Here is a 16331-nt window from a genome sequence, read left to right as displayed (position 1 = left end):
ATAGTTGTTTTTTTTAATTTAATGTTTATTCATTTTCAATCAAAAAACAGTGCATACAAGAATTCATACAAGTTATTTGAAAAAACAGCACTTGCATCTATCAATAAAATACATGAGAATCATTTTCACCCCCTCCCCCCTGATTTCAATGTATTAAAAAAAAAAAAACATACAATAATACTTTCAAATCATTAATAGACTAGATGGGCCATTTGGCGTTTATCTGCCAGCATGTTTCTATGTTTCTGTGAAAAACAGCAGCAGGCAATCAGCACAGGGAAACGATGAACCCTTGGCTCCTGGCTCCCTACAGCGGCTACTTCACCACACAGCCCACTTGGGTGGGTAGGTGGGTGCAGCAGCAGCTGTAAAGACCGAGACTCCTTTAGTTAATCTGGGGCTCCTGAGCACGTCTGTTCTTCTTGGAAGGAGGGGTATCTCATTAATGGCTCAACGGAAGGTCCAAATATGAAGTGGTTTTCTCTTGGAACAGGCTGCCTGAATTAATACGTCGTGCTCCCTTCTCTAGCAGCGTTCAAATCCAAGCTAAAAGCCCACTTTTTTGAATGTTTTCAACTCATAACTCCCACTCACTGCTGTCAGATACCTATACCTACTGTATCATTTCCTCTACCATAATCTCCCCAACCCCAAAATGTCCTGTCTAAATTAGACTGTAAGCTCTTCTGAGCAGGGAACATCTATTAATGTACAGCGCTGCATACGCCTTTTAGCGCTTTAGAAATAATAAATAGTAATGTATTGTCAGACACGGGATACTACACTGATTAATGGTCTCGACTGGAAGTAAGAAACAGTATAACTTGGTTTCTCACAAATTTTCACCTACTACAAAAAAAATGACAATTTGCTTCAGCTTAGAGAGGCATCAATTAGCATTCAAGGGAATGCTATAAATTATACAAAGTCTAAGAACTGATAGATGACAACTGCAAATGTACTTACTACTAAAATTATTACCCTTCTTCACAAAATCTAGTAACACAGAAGACCAGTAAAAATACTTTCTAGGATAAGCCAGCAGCTCCTGGTACCTAAATCGCACGTTTGAGGTATGTCCCTCCAAAATCCTTACCTAGCACATTATTTTTCTATCCCATTCTCCCAGCGGGCTCACTATCTATCTAATGTACAGTCCCCATTCTCCAATCCCCCCTTTGCTTTTCCTCAAGTACAATACTGGCTGTGTTTTAACATAGCAAGGAACTTTATACATTTTTTATACTCGGAGGACCATTGCTTAGTACTAGAAGGCACTGTTTTGGTATCAGTGCTATATATGCTAAAGTAATAAGTGAAACAATGCTTCAGAACAGTAGGCAAATCCTTGAAAAGTAAGGATCACCTGTTCAAAACTTTTCATACTGCATTGCCAAGCTAAAAGCTTTGTCTAACTTTCCATCTTTTATGCATATATTTTGTCTCCCACTCACTCTTCCTTCTCCTCCCGGTTCTATTCTCCCTCCTCTTCCTCCTTTTCCCTACCATCTCCATGCCTATAGATTTCAGCACTTGCGCTATTCTCATGGTGCTGGTAGAAGTCACAGCAAGGATAATGTAAATTCAAAGCTGACAACAATGGAGAACCAGGCCAGTGCCAAGAACCATTAGGTAGCTAGGGGCTGCTAAGTGATTATGTCCCTATCTTCCTGTATCCTACAGGTAAAGCCATATGAACTTTATAATCCAGTAAGAAAGTGAATACTGCATTTAAGCTAGCTCACTGCTGAAATCAACATGGTGTGCTCCTTTAATACGCTAACACAAAACGTGTTTTTCCATACCTCTATAAGTTTGTCGCCTTTGACTACATCAAGATGTAAGCCAGGTGGAGGTTTTCCTGCCCTGAATAGAGAAAAAAAAAAGTATAAATTTTTAACACAAGAATGTTACTTATGTGGATATCAGAAAATATGGTTTGCTATTTACTTTGGCATTCAAGAATACAATGAAAACTTTCCAATTCTCTGGGGCAATTTCTTGAAATGGACTATTTTTGCACATACTGTGACAGTAATGAATTAAGTTAGGGTAATCTGGAGTATGACCTGTTTCTCAAATTTTTTCTCATTAAATCTTTATTGATTTTCACTTTAAAATTCAAGTATTACACTTGTACAGAACCAATAATAGTAAGGTACATTAAATACATTGAAACTATAACTAATAAAGTTAACAAAATTTAACTATTTATGCTCAAGTCCTCAACTTGGGATCCAAGACTTCAAAAACAGCGAAACATAAAAGAAAATACTAACGGCTCCTTTTACAAAGCCGCGCTAGCGGGTTTAACGTGCGCAACTTTTCATCACGCGCTAACTCCCGCGGCTGGCCGAAAAACTACCACCTGCTCAAGAGCTATTATGCGCGTTAAAACCGCTAGCGCGGCTTTGTAAAAGGAGCCCCAAGTATTTAACAAGAAGCTGAAAGCTATAGCACTGAAAAGAGGTCTTCTATTTAATCAATTTATAGGGCTCAAAGATTTCTTCCATCCAGACGAGACATTGCCACGAAAGTTGTCAATTGAGATGGTTCAAAGAACACATACTTAACAGTACGGTAACACACAATACACTTACATAGATGTCTCAAATAAAAAGTAGCCCCCCAAGATATAACCCCAGGTCTCAAAAGAAGAAATTCACGGCGGCGCCTTTGCACCTCCCATGCTAAATCTGGAAACGTGTATTTTGTGACCAAGGAAAATTTTTTTCTATTTTTAAAGTAAAGCTTTAACAACCATGTTTTATCAATTGGTAAGGCTACAGTAATAATCATAGTGGCTGACGATGCCAAGTCCTTCTCAGATGTCTCTAAAATTTCTGAAATATTTAAGGGTTTTTGATCTGAGGATTTTTCTTTTTGTTGCTGATTATGTCCTTTATCAGGCAGGTAATAGACCCGTGAGAATGGTGGTAAAGCACAGTTACTTACCGTAACAGGTGTTATCCAGGGACAGCAGGCATATATTCTCACATGTGGGTGACGTCATCTACGGAGCCCCAGCGCGGACAGCTTTTCAAGCAAACTTGATTGAAGTTTCAAGTTTGCTACACTGCACCACGCATGTGCATGCCTTCTTGCCCACTAGAGGGCGCATCCCCACCTCGTGGTCCTCAATTCAGTTTTCGGACCTACCGCCTCCGTGTTGGTTAATGGTGTGCGCTCTCCCTCTTTTTTCATAGGTAAGGGGACGCGGCAAGGATGCCCGTTGTCCCCTCTTCTTTTTCTTTTATATTTGGATCCTTTGCTGCGCACGCTGCAGAAGGATGATGAGATTACTGGATTGCCTGAGGGCTCTTCTCAGCTGCGGGTATTGGCCTTTGCTGACGATCTTTTGCTTACTTTGGGTGACCCCCACCGCTCGTTGTCTCGGGCTTTGGAACTCTTAGATGAATTTTATCTTTATTCGGGTTTGGTCCTTAATAAGCAAAAGTCTCTAGCACTTCCTACACTCACTGAGGTACAACACACTTGGGGAGGCGGGTTTCCTTTGACTTGGGCTCCCTCTTCTTTGGTTTACTTAGGGGTGGTTATTCCACAGGACTTGAAGGGACTTTTATGATGCTAACGTTTTGCCCCTACTCCGTCGTACGGCGTCCACGTTACGTAACTGGCGATCATTTCCCCTTTCACTTTCTGGACGTATAGCTCTTTACAACATGATACTCCCACAATGGCTCTACATCTTACAAATGCTCCCCATTATGTTGACCACACAAACACTTATCTCAACATAGGTCCCATCTTTCCGCTTATTTGTGGCAGGGTAAAAGGGCTAGAATATCGCTAGCTAAGTTACAGCTTCCAACCACTCAAGGGGGGGGTTAGGTTTATTGTGTGTATCTAGGTTTAATTTGGCTTGTCAATTACGACATATCCATGACTGGTTTTGTAATACAACCTGTTTTTCCTTGCCTGTTGTTGAATGTTTTCATTTGCAGCCGTACCATTTTAGTTATCTCCTTCACTCTCCTCGTTTGCCTGAGTTACCTTTGTTACAGTGTCATCCCTTCTTGCCTGCTATGCGCACGGCCTGGAGAAAACTGTGCAGAATATTGAAGGTCTCCTCCTTTACTACACCTTACCTCCCCATTGTGGGTAATGGCGACTTCCTACCTGGGCTAGATTCTTCATCGTTCCGGCGCTGGTCGGGTGCCGGTCTCCAGTATGTGTCCCAGGTGGTGACGCGCGCTGGTCTTCCTGTCTCTTTTGCTGAACTTCAACGGACGTTTCACCTCTTACCTACGGACTGGTTGGCCTATAGTCAATTGCAACATTACTTGCGGGCCCTGACCCCAGTGGTGATATCGGGGGACATACAAGACCAGTTGCAGGAGGCCTTGTCCCTCACGGCACAAGAACCTGTCCCTTTGAAATATTACCACAAGTTTTTACAAGAACGTGCTGGTGCGCTGGACTTTGTGGTGCTGGCTCGGAAGTGGTTGGATGACCTTCAGTTACCCATATCCGAGGACATGCTGCGTAAAGGTATCCGTTTGGGGACAACTGCCACTCTGTCCTCTGTTGAGAGGGAGCAAAATTACAAATTCCTGTTGCGAGCCTTTTATACGCCTAAGAGAGCCCATGTGATGGGAATCAGTCTGGGACATTGCTGTGGTAAATGCGCGCACCCAATGGCTTCCTTTGGACATATGTTCTGGACTTGTCCGCTTGTGTCTTCTTTTTGGATTCAGTTGGTGTCCTCTGTGGCGCAGTTATGGCAGTGCTCCTGGAGACTACATCCAAGTTTTCTTTTTACTCTACAAATTCGTTTTCATCCGCCTAGACCGGGCTGTGCAGCTTTTCTTCGGAAAACCATACTGCTGGGCCGCAAATGTATCTTGTTACAGTGGCTCTCCTCTCAGCCTCCTACCATTTCTCAATGGAGAGTTTTAATGTTGCATCAAATGTTGCTGGAACGCAGAGACATTGTGGACTTGTCCTCTAAAGCGGGACGCTTGTTCTGTCAATGTTGGCAGTTATTTAGTCTTACCTTCACTCCTTATGTTCAGAAGAAGATTTGGGATTCCTAATTTGTTCCTTTTGGTTTGTGTTTATTAACAAATTGTTCTTCCTTTGGTTGCCGCTGCTGCTGCCCGGGGAGGGTGGGGGGTGGGTGGTTGGGGATGGGGAGATTGGCTGTGGTTTATGCCTGTAAAATTGTTTCTGGAACTCCTGTTTCTTATTACTTGTGCTGTTTAATAAAAATGATTTTAAACATAAATACAAATATACAGAGCAAGGACCAATAAAACCCCTGTCTCCCCTTCCCTTTTTATATATCCCTTCTACTATCGAGAAAACTGAACAAGCCAAATTATTACAGAATGCTACCCAGAAATATCATGCTAACAGAATACTGTAGTCACAGGAATAGTGTTAGGGGAGTGCCCCATTGTCAGAGAGAGCCAGCCCTAAGCCAGCTGGAAGCTAAAGAAGCACTGCCTGGGCTTTTCAGTCCTCAGTTATGTCTCTAGCAGAATATATAGTTCAAATATGATAATATTCTAATGACAAAATAGAAATAAAATTATTTTTTTCTACCTTTATTGTCTGCCCATTTTGTTTGCTTTCTTCTGTCTTTTCATAATTTTCTTTCCAAGGTCTTCAGTCTATCTGCCACTTCTGTCCCTTCCTGTCTTCTATCTATTACTCCAATATCCAGAACCTCCTTTTTCTTCTTACTGCATCCACCCCATGTCCAGCATCTCCCACCTGTCTTCCTACTCAGTCTGCTTTTATCCTTCACTCTACAACCTCCATGTCCAGCATCTTCCTGTGTTCTTTTTTTTCATCCCATTGCTGAGCCAGCCAGCCCACCATCTTCCCCCATCCAAATCCAGTACCTCCCCTTTTCCCCATCTTAATCCAGCAGATACCTTCCATCACCCTACTCCCTCCATTCCTTATTCAGCATCTTCTCCTTGTCTCCCTATTCCTTTTTCACTATGTCCAGCATATCCCCTCTGTCTACATACTCCCTCTACCCATGTCCAACATCTTACTTCTGTCTTCATACTCCACCCTCGTGTTTAGCATTTCCCATGTCTCTCTGCCCCCTGCAAGGTCCAGCATCTGTCTTTGTGTCCCTATTCTTCCAACTCCCACCTAGTTCCAATAACTATCCTCCCCCAAGGGAATCCATCTCCCTTCTGTCACACCAATCCCCCCGCCCCGGGTCTACCATCCCCTTCCCACAACATGTATATCACATTTTTCCCTCTCCTCATAATCCAGCATCTCTTATTCCCTCCCTTGGCTGCTGGCCCCAGAGTGACTCCAGTGTCACAATGGCTGGTCTCATCATAACTGACACTAAATTGGAAGCAGCCTAGTTCTCAACTCGCATCAGTTTACTTACAGTTCCCTTGCCCAGAACTCTGGAAGCAACTTGAAAGGCTTGTTCTTCATTCAGAGTTAAGCCTAATAATGCTGCTGCCTGCCTCCCTTGCTCGCTGGGACTTGATTCATGCAAAGATGCCTCAGACAAGCGCTGAACTGCAGTGGCGGGGGAGCCATCCATTCCATGGGGCTTAGGGATGTCTCTCCCAAACTTCCAGCACTCGATTGCTATCAGCCCTGCCTTCAATTGTGGTCCCACTAAATCAGATGGCTAGAAAGAAGACAGAAGCCGCGGGACCTTTCCTCTTGCCTGCATTGCTATTCACTATTCACTATAAGCTCTGCCGGTCTCAATCCTGCCCCTCAAAAACAGGAAGTCACTACAGAGGGGGCAGGATCAAGATCGGCAGAGCCTATAGTGATGCAGGCAAGAGGAAAAGTCCCGCGGCTTCTGTCTTTCTTTTTGCCGTCCGTTGTAGCAGTACCGCAACTGATCCTAACACCGGCCCTGGAAGGGAAAGGGGAAGAGATGCCCGACAGGAAATGTAACCACTTTGATCTCGCCGGCCCGCACTGACTGGCAGGAATTTTCTGCGGACCGGCGGTTGAAGAACAGTGCTATAGGGGAAATAGAATAGGAAGTGGTTTGGGGATACTCCCCAAGAAACATGTCTATTCTGCTCATATCATTACGATATAACAGATAAAACAAAACTTAGTCATTTGCAATACAGAACAAGGTGAAAATAAAAGGCAACAACCACAGATACCCCCTAAATTCTTCAATGCGGCAGTCACATCCTCTAGCCTCATTAAACCTGAATAAGAGAAACAAACAAGATGCCTACATTCCCTAGCACATTTGAGGCAGTAAGAATGCAAATCAACATCCGACAGGTCGGACTTCAGGAATAAAGTGTCTTTCTGCTAAAAATAAGATTTTATCTATTCATTCATTTATTTTTCTATACTGTTCTCCTAAGGGAGGTCAGAATGGTTTACATGAATTTATTCAGGTACTCAAGCTTTTTTCCCTGTCTGTCCCAGTGAGCTCACAATCTAATGGACCTGGGGCAATTGGAGACGGGGGATAGTGAGAGAGAATTAAGTGACTTACCTAGAGTCACAAGGAGCAGAGTGGGTTTGACTCCTCAACCTCAGGGTAACTTTAACCACTGCACCACACTTTCTTACTTACCAAAGTAAGAACCTAATCTTTTCCTCTGGTGCGACAGACACTTTATTCTTGAACCTATGGGATGTATCAAAGCAGTCCCATCCCACCTCCACCCTGAGTTAAGGGCAGGACAGATGTGCCAGCTGATAGAATGGATGATCTGAATGTGGAGTCCATTTTGGCCACCCTGTAAAAATTTGGTAAACGTATGAAGAGAGGAAAATGTGGTCGCTCTACAGATGTCTTCAGGGGGCACCGCTGAAGATTCCTCTTATGAGGAAGCCATGACTCTAGTGGAGTGCACCTTAAATATAGGCAGATGCTCTCTGCTTCTGATATAGACTGAAGAAATGGTCTGTTTTGAGGATGATTGGCCTTTATGGGCAGCCCCTGCCAATATGAAAAGATGATCCGACAGACAAAATTAATTTGTAACCCCCAGATACCGCAGTAAGAGTCTGCACACATCCAACTATTTCAACATCTTATCGCTCTTCCATGATACAGAGTGAGTGAAGACAGGCAAGCTTACTTCTTGGTTTTAATATGGAAGCTTGAAACCATTTTCAGTAAGAAAGAGGGGACTGCGCAAGATAACTCCTGAATTCCCTAAGAGAGATTCCACGATCACCTCCAAAAGCACTGAAGGCTTAAACAGCCTGCACACAGTCGAGTCCTCTCCAAGATCAGGGGCCTCCTCATAATACGGCCCCCCTAAAGAGGAAGCAGCATCTCCTGCTACAGAGGACCCTGATTAGGCAAATAAAGGCATTGAAATAGAGCCCTCTTTCTGACTGGACCTCCCCGTCTTGCGCATGGAACTGTTCCTGGATAATTGTGCTCTTGGGGGTTCTGGGGAAACCCCTGGCACTAGCATGGCCACAGTCCCCGAGGGTTCCACATGGCTGTTATTAAATAATGTAAGCTTCAAACATCATTGATAAACTGGGGGGGGGGGAGGAACCCTGTATAGGACGTCCAGATAGCCCCTGTGGATGCCTCCCAAGCTCTTTTCTTTGGTTTTGTGGCAGCACATGTCTGCACTTTGACAAGGACACACCTGCACTGCTCTCCCAATCAACCTGGACTTTTTGCTTGGCCTAGCACCATGTGGGTACTACCCACCTCCCCCCAAGGGACTAGAGGAGGCTAGCCAGCGCAGCTTCCACCCATAAGCTGCATAAAATGTGGGACCTGGACGATCCTCAGATGGCCTGTCGATTGCAATCTAGCATGAATCAAGGTATCCTGGCATGAGGAATCCATCACACCTGTTTTTTAAGCAAAATCAAGGTGTTTTGAGGCAGATAGAGCTTTTATTTTGAAATCAGGAAATCCAAGATGTTCGCCACGGCAGCAATTTTTAGCACCAAAAAATGACCAGGGGAGCTTCATCACTGGTGTCTTAAAAACTAGCAATTTGGGGATTTTAGAGGTGGGCAAACCTGATTCTAACCCCAGGAGCCATAAAAAAAAAAAATTTAACCCTCTCCCCCTGATTTTTACTTCCCAGGCTGTCAGCCTGTTATTCACTGTGCCCTATGCTGTGTGTGGGCGCCTGCAAACAGTTTACAGGGAGAATGTCTTCCTCAAGAAGCCCTGGAATCCCCAGATTGCTTGCATCTTTGGACTGCCTCATAAGAACATAAGAAGTTGCCTCCGCTGGGGCAGACCAGAGGTCCATCCTGCCCAGCGGTCCGCCTCCCGCGGCGGCCCCTCAGGCCCACTGCCCTGAACAGTGGTCTCTGACTAATTTTATAATTTACCTCTTAATCCTGTCCCTATAACCTTACCTCTACTCCATCTGTACCCCTCAATCCCCTTTGTCCTCTAGGTACCTATCCAGACCTTCTTTGAAGCCCTTGTAGTGTACTTCTGCCCTATCACATCCTCCGGCAGCGACGTTCCATGTATCCACCACCCTCTGGGTGAAAAGAATATTTTCCCCCTGGCGTTTGTTCTAAACCTTTCCCTTTCAATATCTCCGAGTGCCCCTTGTACTTGTGGTTCCCCTTAGTTTGAAAAATCTGTCCCTGTCCACTTTTTCTATGCCCTTCATGATCTTGAAGGTTTCTATCATGTCTCCCCTGAGTCGTCGCTTTTCCATGGAGAGAAAAGTCCCAGCCTTTTTCAGTCTGTCAGTATATGAGAGGTCCCCCATACCCTTTATTAGCTTAGTTGCTCTCTCTGGACTCTCTCAAGTACCGCCATGTCTTTCTTGAGGTACGGCGACCAGTACTGGACACAGTACTCCAGGTGCGGGCGCACCATTGCACGAATACAGTGGCAGGATGACTTCCTTCGTCCTGGTTGCTGATTACCTTTCTTAATGATACCCAACATTTTGTTCGCTTTCCTTAAGGCTGTGGCGCACTGCACTGACGCCTTCAATGTTGTGTCCATCATCACTCCCAGGTCTCTTTCAAGGTTGCTCACCCCTAGCGGTGATCCCCCCCATCTTGTAAGTGAACATCGGGTTCTTTTTCCCAATATGCATGACCTTGCATTTCCCTATGTTGAAGCTCATTTGCCACTTTTTGGACCCACTCTTCCTACTAGACATTGCGCACGCCAAAATGGGGAGGAAAGCAATCAACCCAATCCCGGAGAAAAACTGCCATGGAGCCAATCAGCCTGTGCTCAAGCCCACTGTAGTCAAACTGGAGCAAGCCTTTGCTCCTAAGAAATCAGTCATTGAGACCCCGAACTTTTAGTGCATGATCTGAATGAAGAAAATAAGAACACAAGCACTGCCAAGATAGATGCAAAGTATTGATAAAGACAGCTAAGAAGAATATGAAGAGCCCTCTTCCACAGCCAGAGATATTCCAAGATTGGGATCCTCTGCAGCACCGATAGTCTCGCAAATGGTTAGCAAGAAAACCCTGGATTTAACTGATAAATACACATGAGCAGAAAAACATGTTCCTACCATCTCGCTTGTAGAGAAACAACTGAGAATTTTGAAAGACAGCCCAAAGGTATGGGAGGCAAAGCAAAAGAATGATAATGGGGCTCTGTACAATGAATTCTTGTGAGAAGGGGTCAACTACCCACAGGTCCAGGAATAAAGTCTGTCGCATCTAGAATAATTATTTATTGTTAAGGAAGGCATTTAAAATGTTAAAGATGGGCACCATTCCCTAGTTAATAACTATGTCATTATAAAACAATGCTAAAAGTAAATCCAATTAGATTGTATTAAAAGTTGTCCAACTACAAATTTTGAGGGAATAAGTAGCATTTACCATAGATTGAAAAGCTCACACAAAGGGTCATCAACTGAAGCTGAAGGCAAGGAATATCATAATCCTACTACAGCTATTTGTGATCTTGGGCAGATCACGTAATCCTCCACTACCTCAGGTAAAAACTTAGATGAGCCCTCCAAGGACAGGGAAATACCTTACTGTATCTGAAATTAACTCACCTTGAAAGTACATACCATATATATTTGACTATAAGTTGATCCCATGTATAAGTCAAGGGTAGTTTTGAGACTAAAATGGGCAAAATAGGGCAGTTTTGAGACTAAAATGGGCAAAATTGGTGTGACCAATATATAAGTCAAGCGTATGCAGTAATCATTTGGTTAACTGACAAGAGTCAATTTTGGAACCCCCTCCCACACCCCAGCCAACAGGTCTTTCTGACACTTCTACCTACCTCATTCATACCTCACCTACCAAATCCAGCATGCCCTCTCTGCTGCCCCACCCCACAGACCCAGCATGGCCCCTGCTTTTTTTTGGCTGCTTGTAGGCGTCCCCCGCCCCTTTCTGTCACTGTGTAAATTTAGTGCTCAGTCTTTCTATATAGCACCAGCACTGCAGTGTACACTGATTTTAGCTCCAGAGATGGCCCTCTGACTCAACTTCCTGTTTCAGTAGGATGGGACAGATCAGAGGATGCACTCTGGAGCCGAACTCGGGTGATGTATGCTTTGGTGCCGGTGCTATACAGAACACAGATAACCCGTCAGCAAGGGGGCGGTTAATTTAAAACACAAAACAGTGGTGTATATGGTATTACGGGGGGGGGGGGGGTGAAGGGGGTTGTGTGTGTGTGGGGGGAGAGTCTGCCTAAATTTCTCAACTTATAGTCAAGTGTATATATATATATATATATATATATATATATATATATATATATATATATATTACATAAAATAAAGCATGCAAGAAAAACCAAATAATGCTTTTGTGACATTCTTCTATTTCTCCCTGAAATTTACTACTAATTTTAAAAAGTGTCATTGAAGGCTACTGGTATTTACTGATGAATTATCAATGTTATTGGAAAATCCAAGAGCCTGATTTACTAATGCTTTGTGTGTGCTAATAGACAGCGTGCATGGATGGTGCAGTACTTAGTGCATGCTAACATTCATTAGCACGCATTAAATTTTAATAAATATGTCCGCCAGTTGTCTCAGTAATACTTAGGGCTCCTTTTACAAAGCCCATGGTAATGGGGGTTAAGTGCGCAACTTTTCATCACGCGCTAACCCCCGCGCTGGCCAAAAACTACCGCCTGCTCAAGAGGAGGCGATAGCGGCTAGCGCATCCAGCAGTTTAGCGCACGCTATTACACACGTTAAACCGCTACAGCGGCTTCATAAAAGGAGCCCTTACTCTCTTTCACTGCCAAGTAAACATGGAAAGAACATGTAATATTTGGGGCTAGTACATATGAAAAGCTTACCGCCCTTTTTTGAAAATGTTTGATATTTTTCTTTGGAGATATTTTTTTTTAATTAAACCCTTTTTTACTTCACTAAGCTAAATCTTTAAATAAAATTAATTTTAAAATAAATAATTTAAACTCAAAAATATTAATACAACAGACAGCTTCTGAATGTTTTCTCCCAGAGGTGTTTGTGAACAAGCCATATGGCAAGTTATATTCTTATTGTTTACATTAGTGGAGCCAATCTCCTTAAATGAATACGCCTTTTCTGTTTCTATGAAGTAGAGAGTTTTAAATCTTCCAAATCCAATGGAAGTTAGGAAGAATTATACAAAAAAAAGATCGAGAATGTTTGTCTGGAGGCAAAATAACTGACAATTTAACAGAATGAGGTAAAACTTGGCATGTAATATATAATAATAATAATAATTTTATTTCTTATATACCACTATTACCATAAGTTCAAAGCGGTTTACAACAAGAATCATGCAATGAGAGTATGCGGTGATTACAACAAGAAGCATATGTTTAGAGCAAGATACATAAGTTTAGAGCGGTTTACAGCAAGATACATAAGTTCAGAGCGATTTGCAGAAGATACGTGCAATGAGAATTTGAGATGTATGCAGCAAGCAAGCAATGTAGGAGAGACATGGTTAAAAAATGAGCCAAATCAGATTGGGAATATCAGAGAAACAAACCCCCTCCTATAAGGAACAAACCTAAACTGTAGCCCTGTTCTCCCACTAACTCCGGCCTCCCTGTGCCTACATTCTACAAGTTCTGATGGCTTAATGGTCTCTTTAGAGTGGGAGCGATTCTGAGCTGAGTTGCTCCGTTTTCACCCACTGCATAGTGAAAACAGCAGCTGTGATTTCCCACAGTATTTATTTTAAAAATGTATATACCACCTGGAGTCTCAGCGGTTCCCAAGATTACATTTTTTTTAAAAAAACCCATAACAGCATAAAAGGCAGAGGTGGTGAATGGCCCACTAAGATGACAGATTTTTTTTTGTTGAGGAAGGGGAGGCTGACCAGGCTTTTAGCAGCAGCAAGGGTGGGGAGATTCGATTTCAACAGAAAATGTGCTTGCATTTTTAGCCAAAAACCCTTATCTGGATTTCAGGCTGGTTTCAGTATCGAATCCAAAACTGAACATTCAGTTGGCCTATACTCCTCCCCACCGTCCAAAAAAGAAGTCCAATGCATTTCTATGTCCCAGCTTTGAAACATGGAAACTTGCATGCAAGATAACTTGAATTGGGAAAATAGAGAGGAGAAATCTGAAAGGAGGAATTCCCTAAGCCTAAAAAATAACTTCCTACCCTGGAAACTGCCCCTAGATATGCACACACAGGGATTACAAATAATTCTATTTAGTAATTTGCACTTCATTGTAAGTTATTCCTACTGTGAAGCCTGTTGGTTAATATTACAGCTCTCTTATTGGTTACTATGTAAACTGCCAAATAACATCCATTGCCATGGGCAGGGCCACATTAAGGCACTGACAAACTAAGCACATACCTAGGATTCAAATGTTCAGAGAGAGAGAGAGAGAGGGAGCCCTCTCATACGTGCCCAGGACAAGTAGTAGATTTAAAACAAACCAGAGAAAATATTTTATTCCCTCAATGTGTAATTCAACTGGAATTTGTTGCCAGAGAATGTGGTGAAAAGTTAGCTTAGCAGGGTTTTAAAAATGTTTGGATAATATTGTAAAAGAAAAGTTCATAAGCCATTATTAAGATGGACTTGGAGAAATCCTAGAATAAGCAGCATAAAATCTGTGTTACTCTTTGGGATCTTGCCAGACACTTGTGACCCAGGTTGGCCACTGTTTGAACACGGAGCTTGATGGACATTCGGTCTGTCCCAGTATGGCAACTTTTATGTTCTTATGTCTAGCTTTATCAGGATGTTACTAATTTTTGTATTATGGTCCAAAAGCTAAAAGTATTGACAATGTGTCAGAGATTTTTATTACCGTATTTTGTTTTCTATCCCATCCTTTCCAAAGAGCTCAGAACGGGTTTTTAACTCTGAAAAATGTCTAATGCAGGGATCTCAAAGTCCCTTCTTGAGGGCCGCAATCCAGTCGGGTTTTCAGGATTTCCCCAATGAATATGCATGAGATCTATGTGCATGCACTGCTTTCAATCCATATTCATTGGGGAAATCCTGAAAACCCAACTGGATTGCGGCCCTCAAGGAGGGACTTTGAGCTCCCTGGTCAAATGCATACCTCCAATTCCCCCACAACTTACTGCTTCCTACATAAGAAGCAATTAGTACATTGATACCATCAGTGCACTTTACTGCAGTGGTTTCCAATCCTGTCCTGGGGGACCACCAGGCCAATCGGGTTTTCAGGATAGCCCTAATGAATATGCATGGAGCAGATTTGCATGCATGGCACCTCCATTATATGCAGATTGCTCTCATGCATATTCATTAGGGCTCTCCTGAAAACCCGACTGGCCTGGTGGTCCCCCAGGACAGGGTTGAGAACCTCTGCTTTACTGCACAGTATGTTTTCCTTTGTGGTAACTACCCAAGCAGCTACTGAAACACACCCAACAGGTGGCAAGTGCAAAACTTTACTGCACTTTAGTAAAAGGGCCTCTAAGAGAACAGAATACTACAGTTGTTATTCTGTATACACAGTACACATTTTCTCATATAATCCAAGAAATTAATATTAAACATTTTATTTAAACAGAAACCATTTAACATTTTGAAAATATTCCTTTTATCAAAATCCTACAACCCATTAATGTAAATTGGGCTAATGCTGTGCAGGAAGGAAACATAATCCTATACAAATAATTTAATTAACAGCACAGACAGCTAGGGGAAAAAAACACCACCACAAGATATTGGTAAAGAGCAGATCTGCATCAAATCCAAAGACAACTACAGCAAATAATTTTCCAAAGCAGGAGGGCCAATGTATAAGGAGGAAAAAAATAAAAATGGCAAAATAGATGCAGCAAAAACATAAAAATCATAAAAATAACATAAACACAAAAACATAAAAATCAATCAAAAACAATAATAATCCACAAGTTTTTCTCTCTATTTAGGTTTCCAAAAACACCATTTCAAGCACATCGCAAAACATACCTAAAGTAGAATCAAATTCTCTTTAAGATAAATCAACATTAGCCCTCCTAACAGAAAACAGATATCAAGGGTTCAATCCCCCCCAGCACCCCCAAATTATAAAATCAGAGCCAACACCTGACCACTACAAAAAAAAAGAAAAGAAAACCAAACAAATCACAAAACTAACAAAAAAAAACCCTGTAGTCATACAAATACAAAACGGACTGGACTCTATATTAAAACGAGGACCTAACAAGAACATGCAGAGCGCGCGTTTATAACGCTCGCTCGTTTTACAGCGCTCCTCCCCACCACAAGGGACCACAAGGGCACGAGTCTGAAGCCCCCTCAACACCGCCAGCCCTCTGAACACACACCTAGCCACTGACTGCAACCGGACCCAGCCCCTCGCTCCCCCTCACCAGGACGGGCAGTCGAAGAGCGGCCTAGTCTGAGCCTCCTTCCCCGCCATCTCACTGCTCGGCCATTCACCGACCGCTCAGAGCATGCTGGGACAGAGGGGGGACTCACCCGCACTGCGCTTGCGCGCTCCGCCCCCGCCTCCGGGTTCCGGAAGCTGGGAAGGAGGGGCGGAGACCGAGCACGTCCACGCCCTCTCGGTCAGAGTGGGCTGTGCGAGTAGTTACTTGCTTACTCCTTTTTTTAAAGGGGGGAGGCAGAGGTTGATGGGGTCATAGTGGCAGGGGGGGGGGGGGCAAGGGAGTCATAATAGCAGAGGGGAGGAGGACCAATTCAGCGTTAAGGTCCTGGACCCTGTAAGGAAAATCTGGGGCAAGTTTCGTTTTTAAAACGAGGGGGAAAGGGAAGTCTGTTCTAAAAGGTTCCGAGTTAGGGATCCGGCAGAAAATTACCACCGAGGGATCTTCATGCTAAGGGTGGCTCCTAGCAAGATGCACGCTGATCCAGTCCGTTATGTTATCCCCCACAGCGAAGGGGTAAAAACAGGGACTTTGCGGATCGAAAACCGC

At 43.3% G+C, this 16331-nt stretch overlaps 1 protein-coding gene across 1 annotated transcript in view; it reads right to left on the bottom strand.

The window, feature by feature from the left end:
• Positions 1-15900, bottom strand: part of PPP1R8 (protein phosphatase 1 regulatory subunit 8) — a 39594-nt gene extending 23694 nt beyond the window's left edge. The window contains exons 1-2 of the mRNA XM_033953664.1: positions 15765-15900; positions 1806-1866 (exon numbers count right to left, since the gene is read on the bottom strand). Coding sequence (XP_033809555.1) covers positions 1806-1866; positions 15765-15814 — 111 coding nt within the window. The 5' untranslated portion in view covers positions 15815-15900. The remainder of the gene's footprint in view (positions 1-1805; positions 1867-15764) is intronic.
• Positions 15901-16331: the final 431 nt, after the last annotated feature.

The sequence above is a fragment of the Geotrypetes seraphini genome, chromosome 8 (assembly GCF_902459505.1).
Source record: "Geotrypetes seraphini chromosome 8, aGeoSer1.1, whole genome shotgun sequence".
Classification (NCBI taxonomy): Eukaryota; Metazoa; Chordata; class Amphibia; order Gymnophiona; family Dermophiidae; genus Geotrypetes; species Geotrypetes seraphini.
Note: the sequence above shows the minus strand (reverse complement) of the source record. Positions and strands in the feature narration are given on the sequence as shown.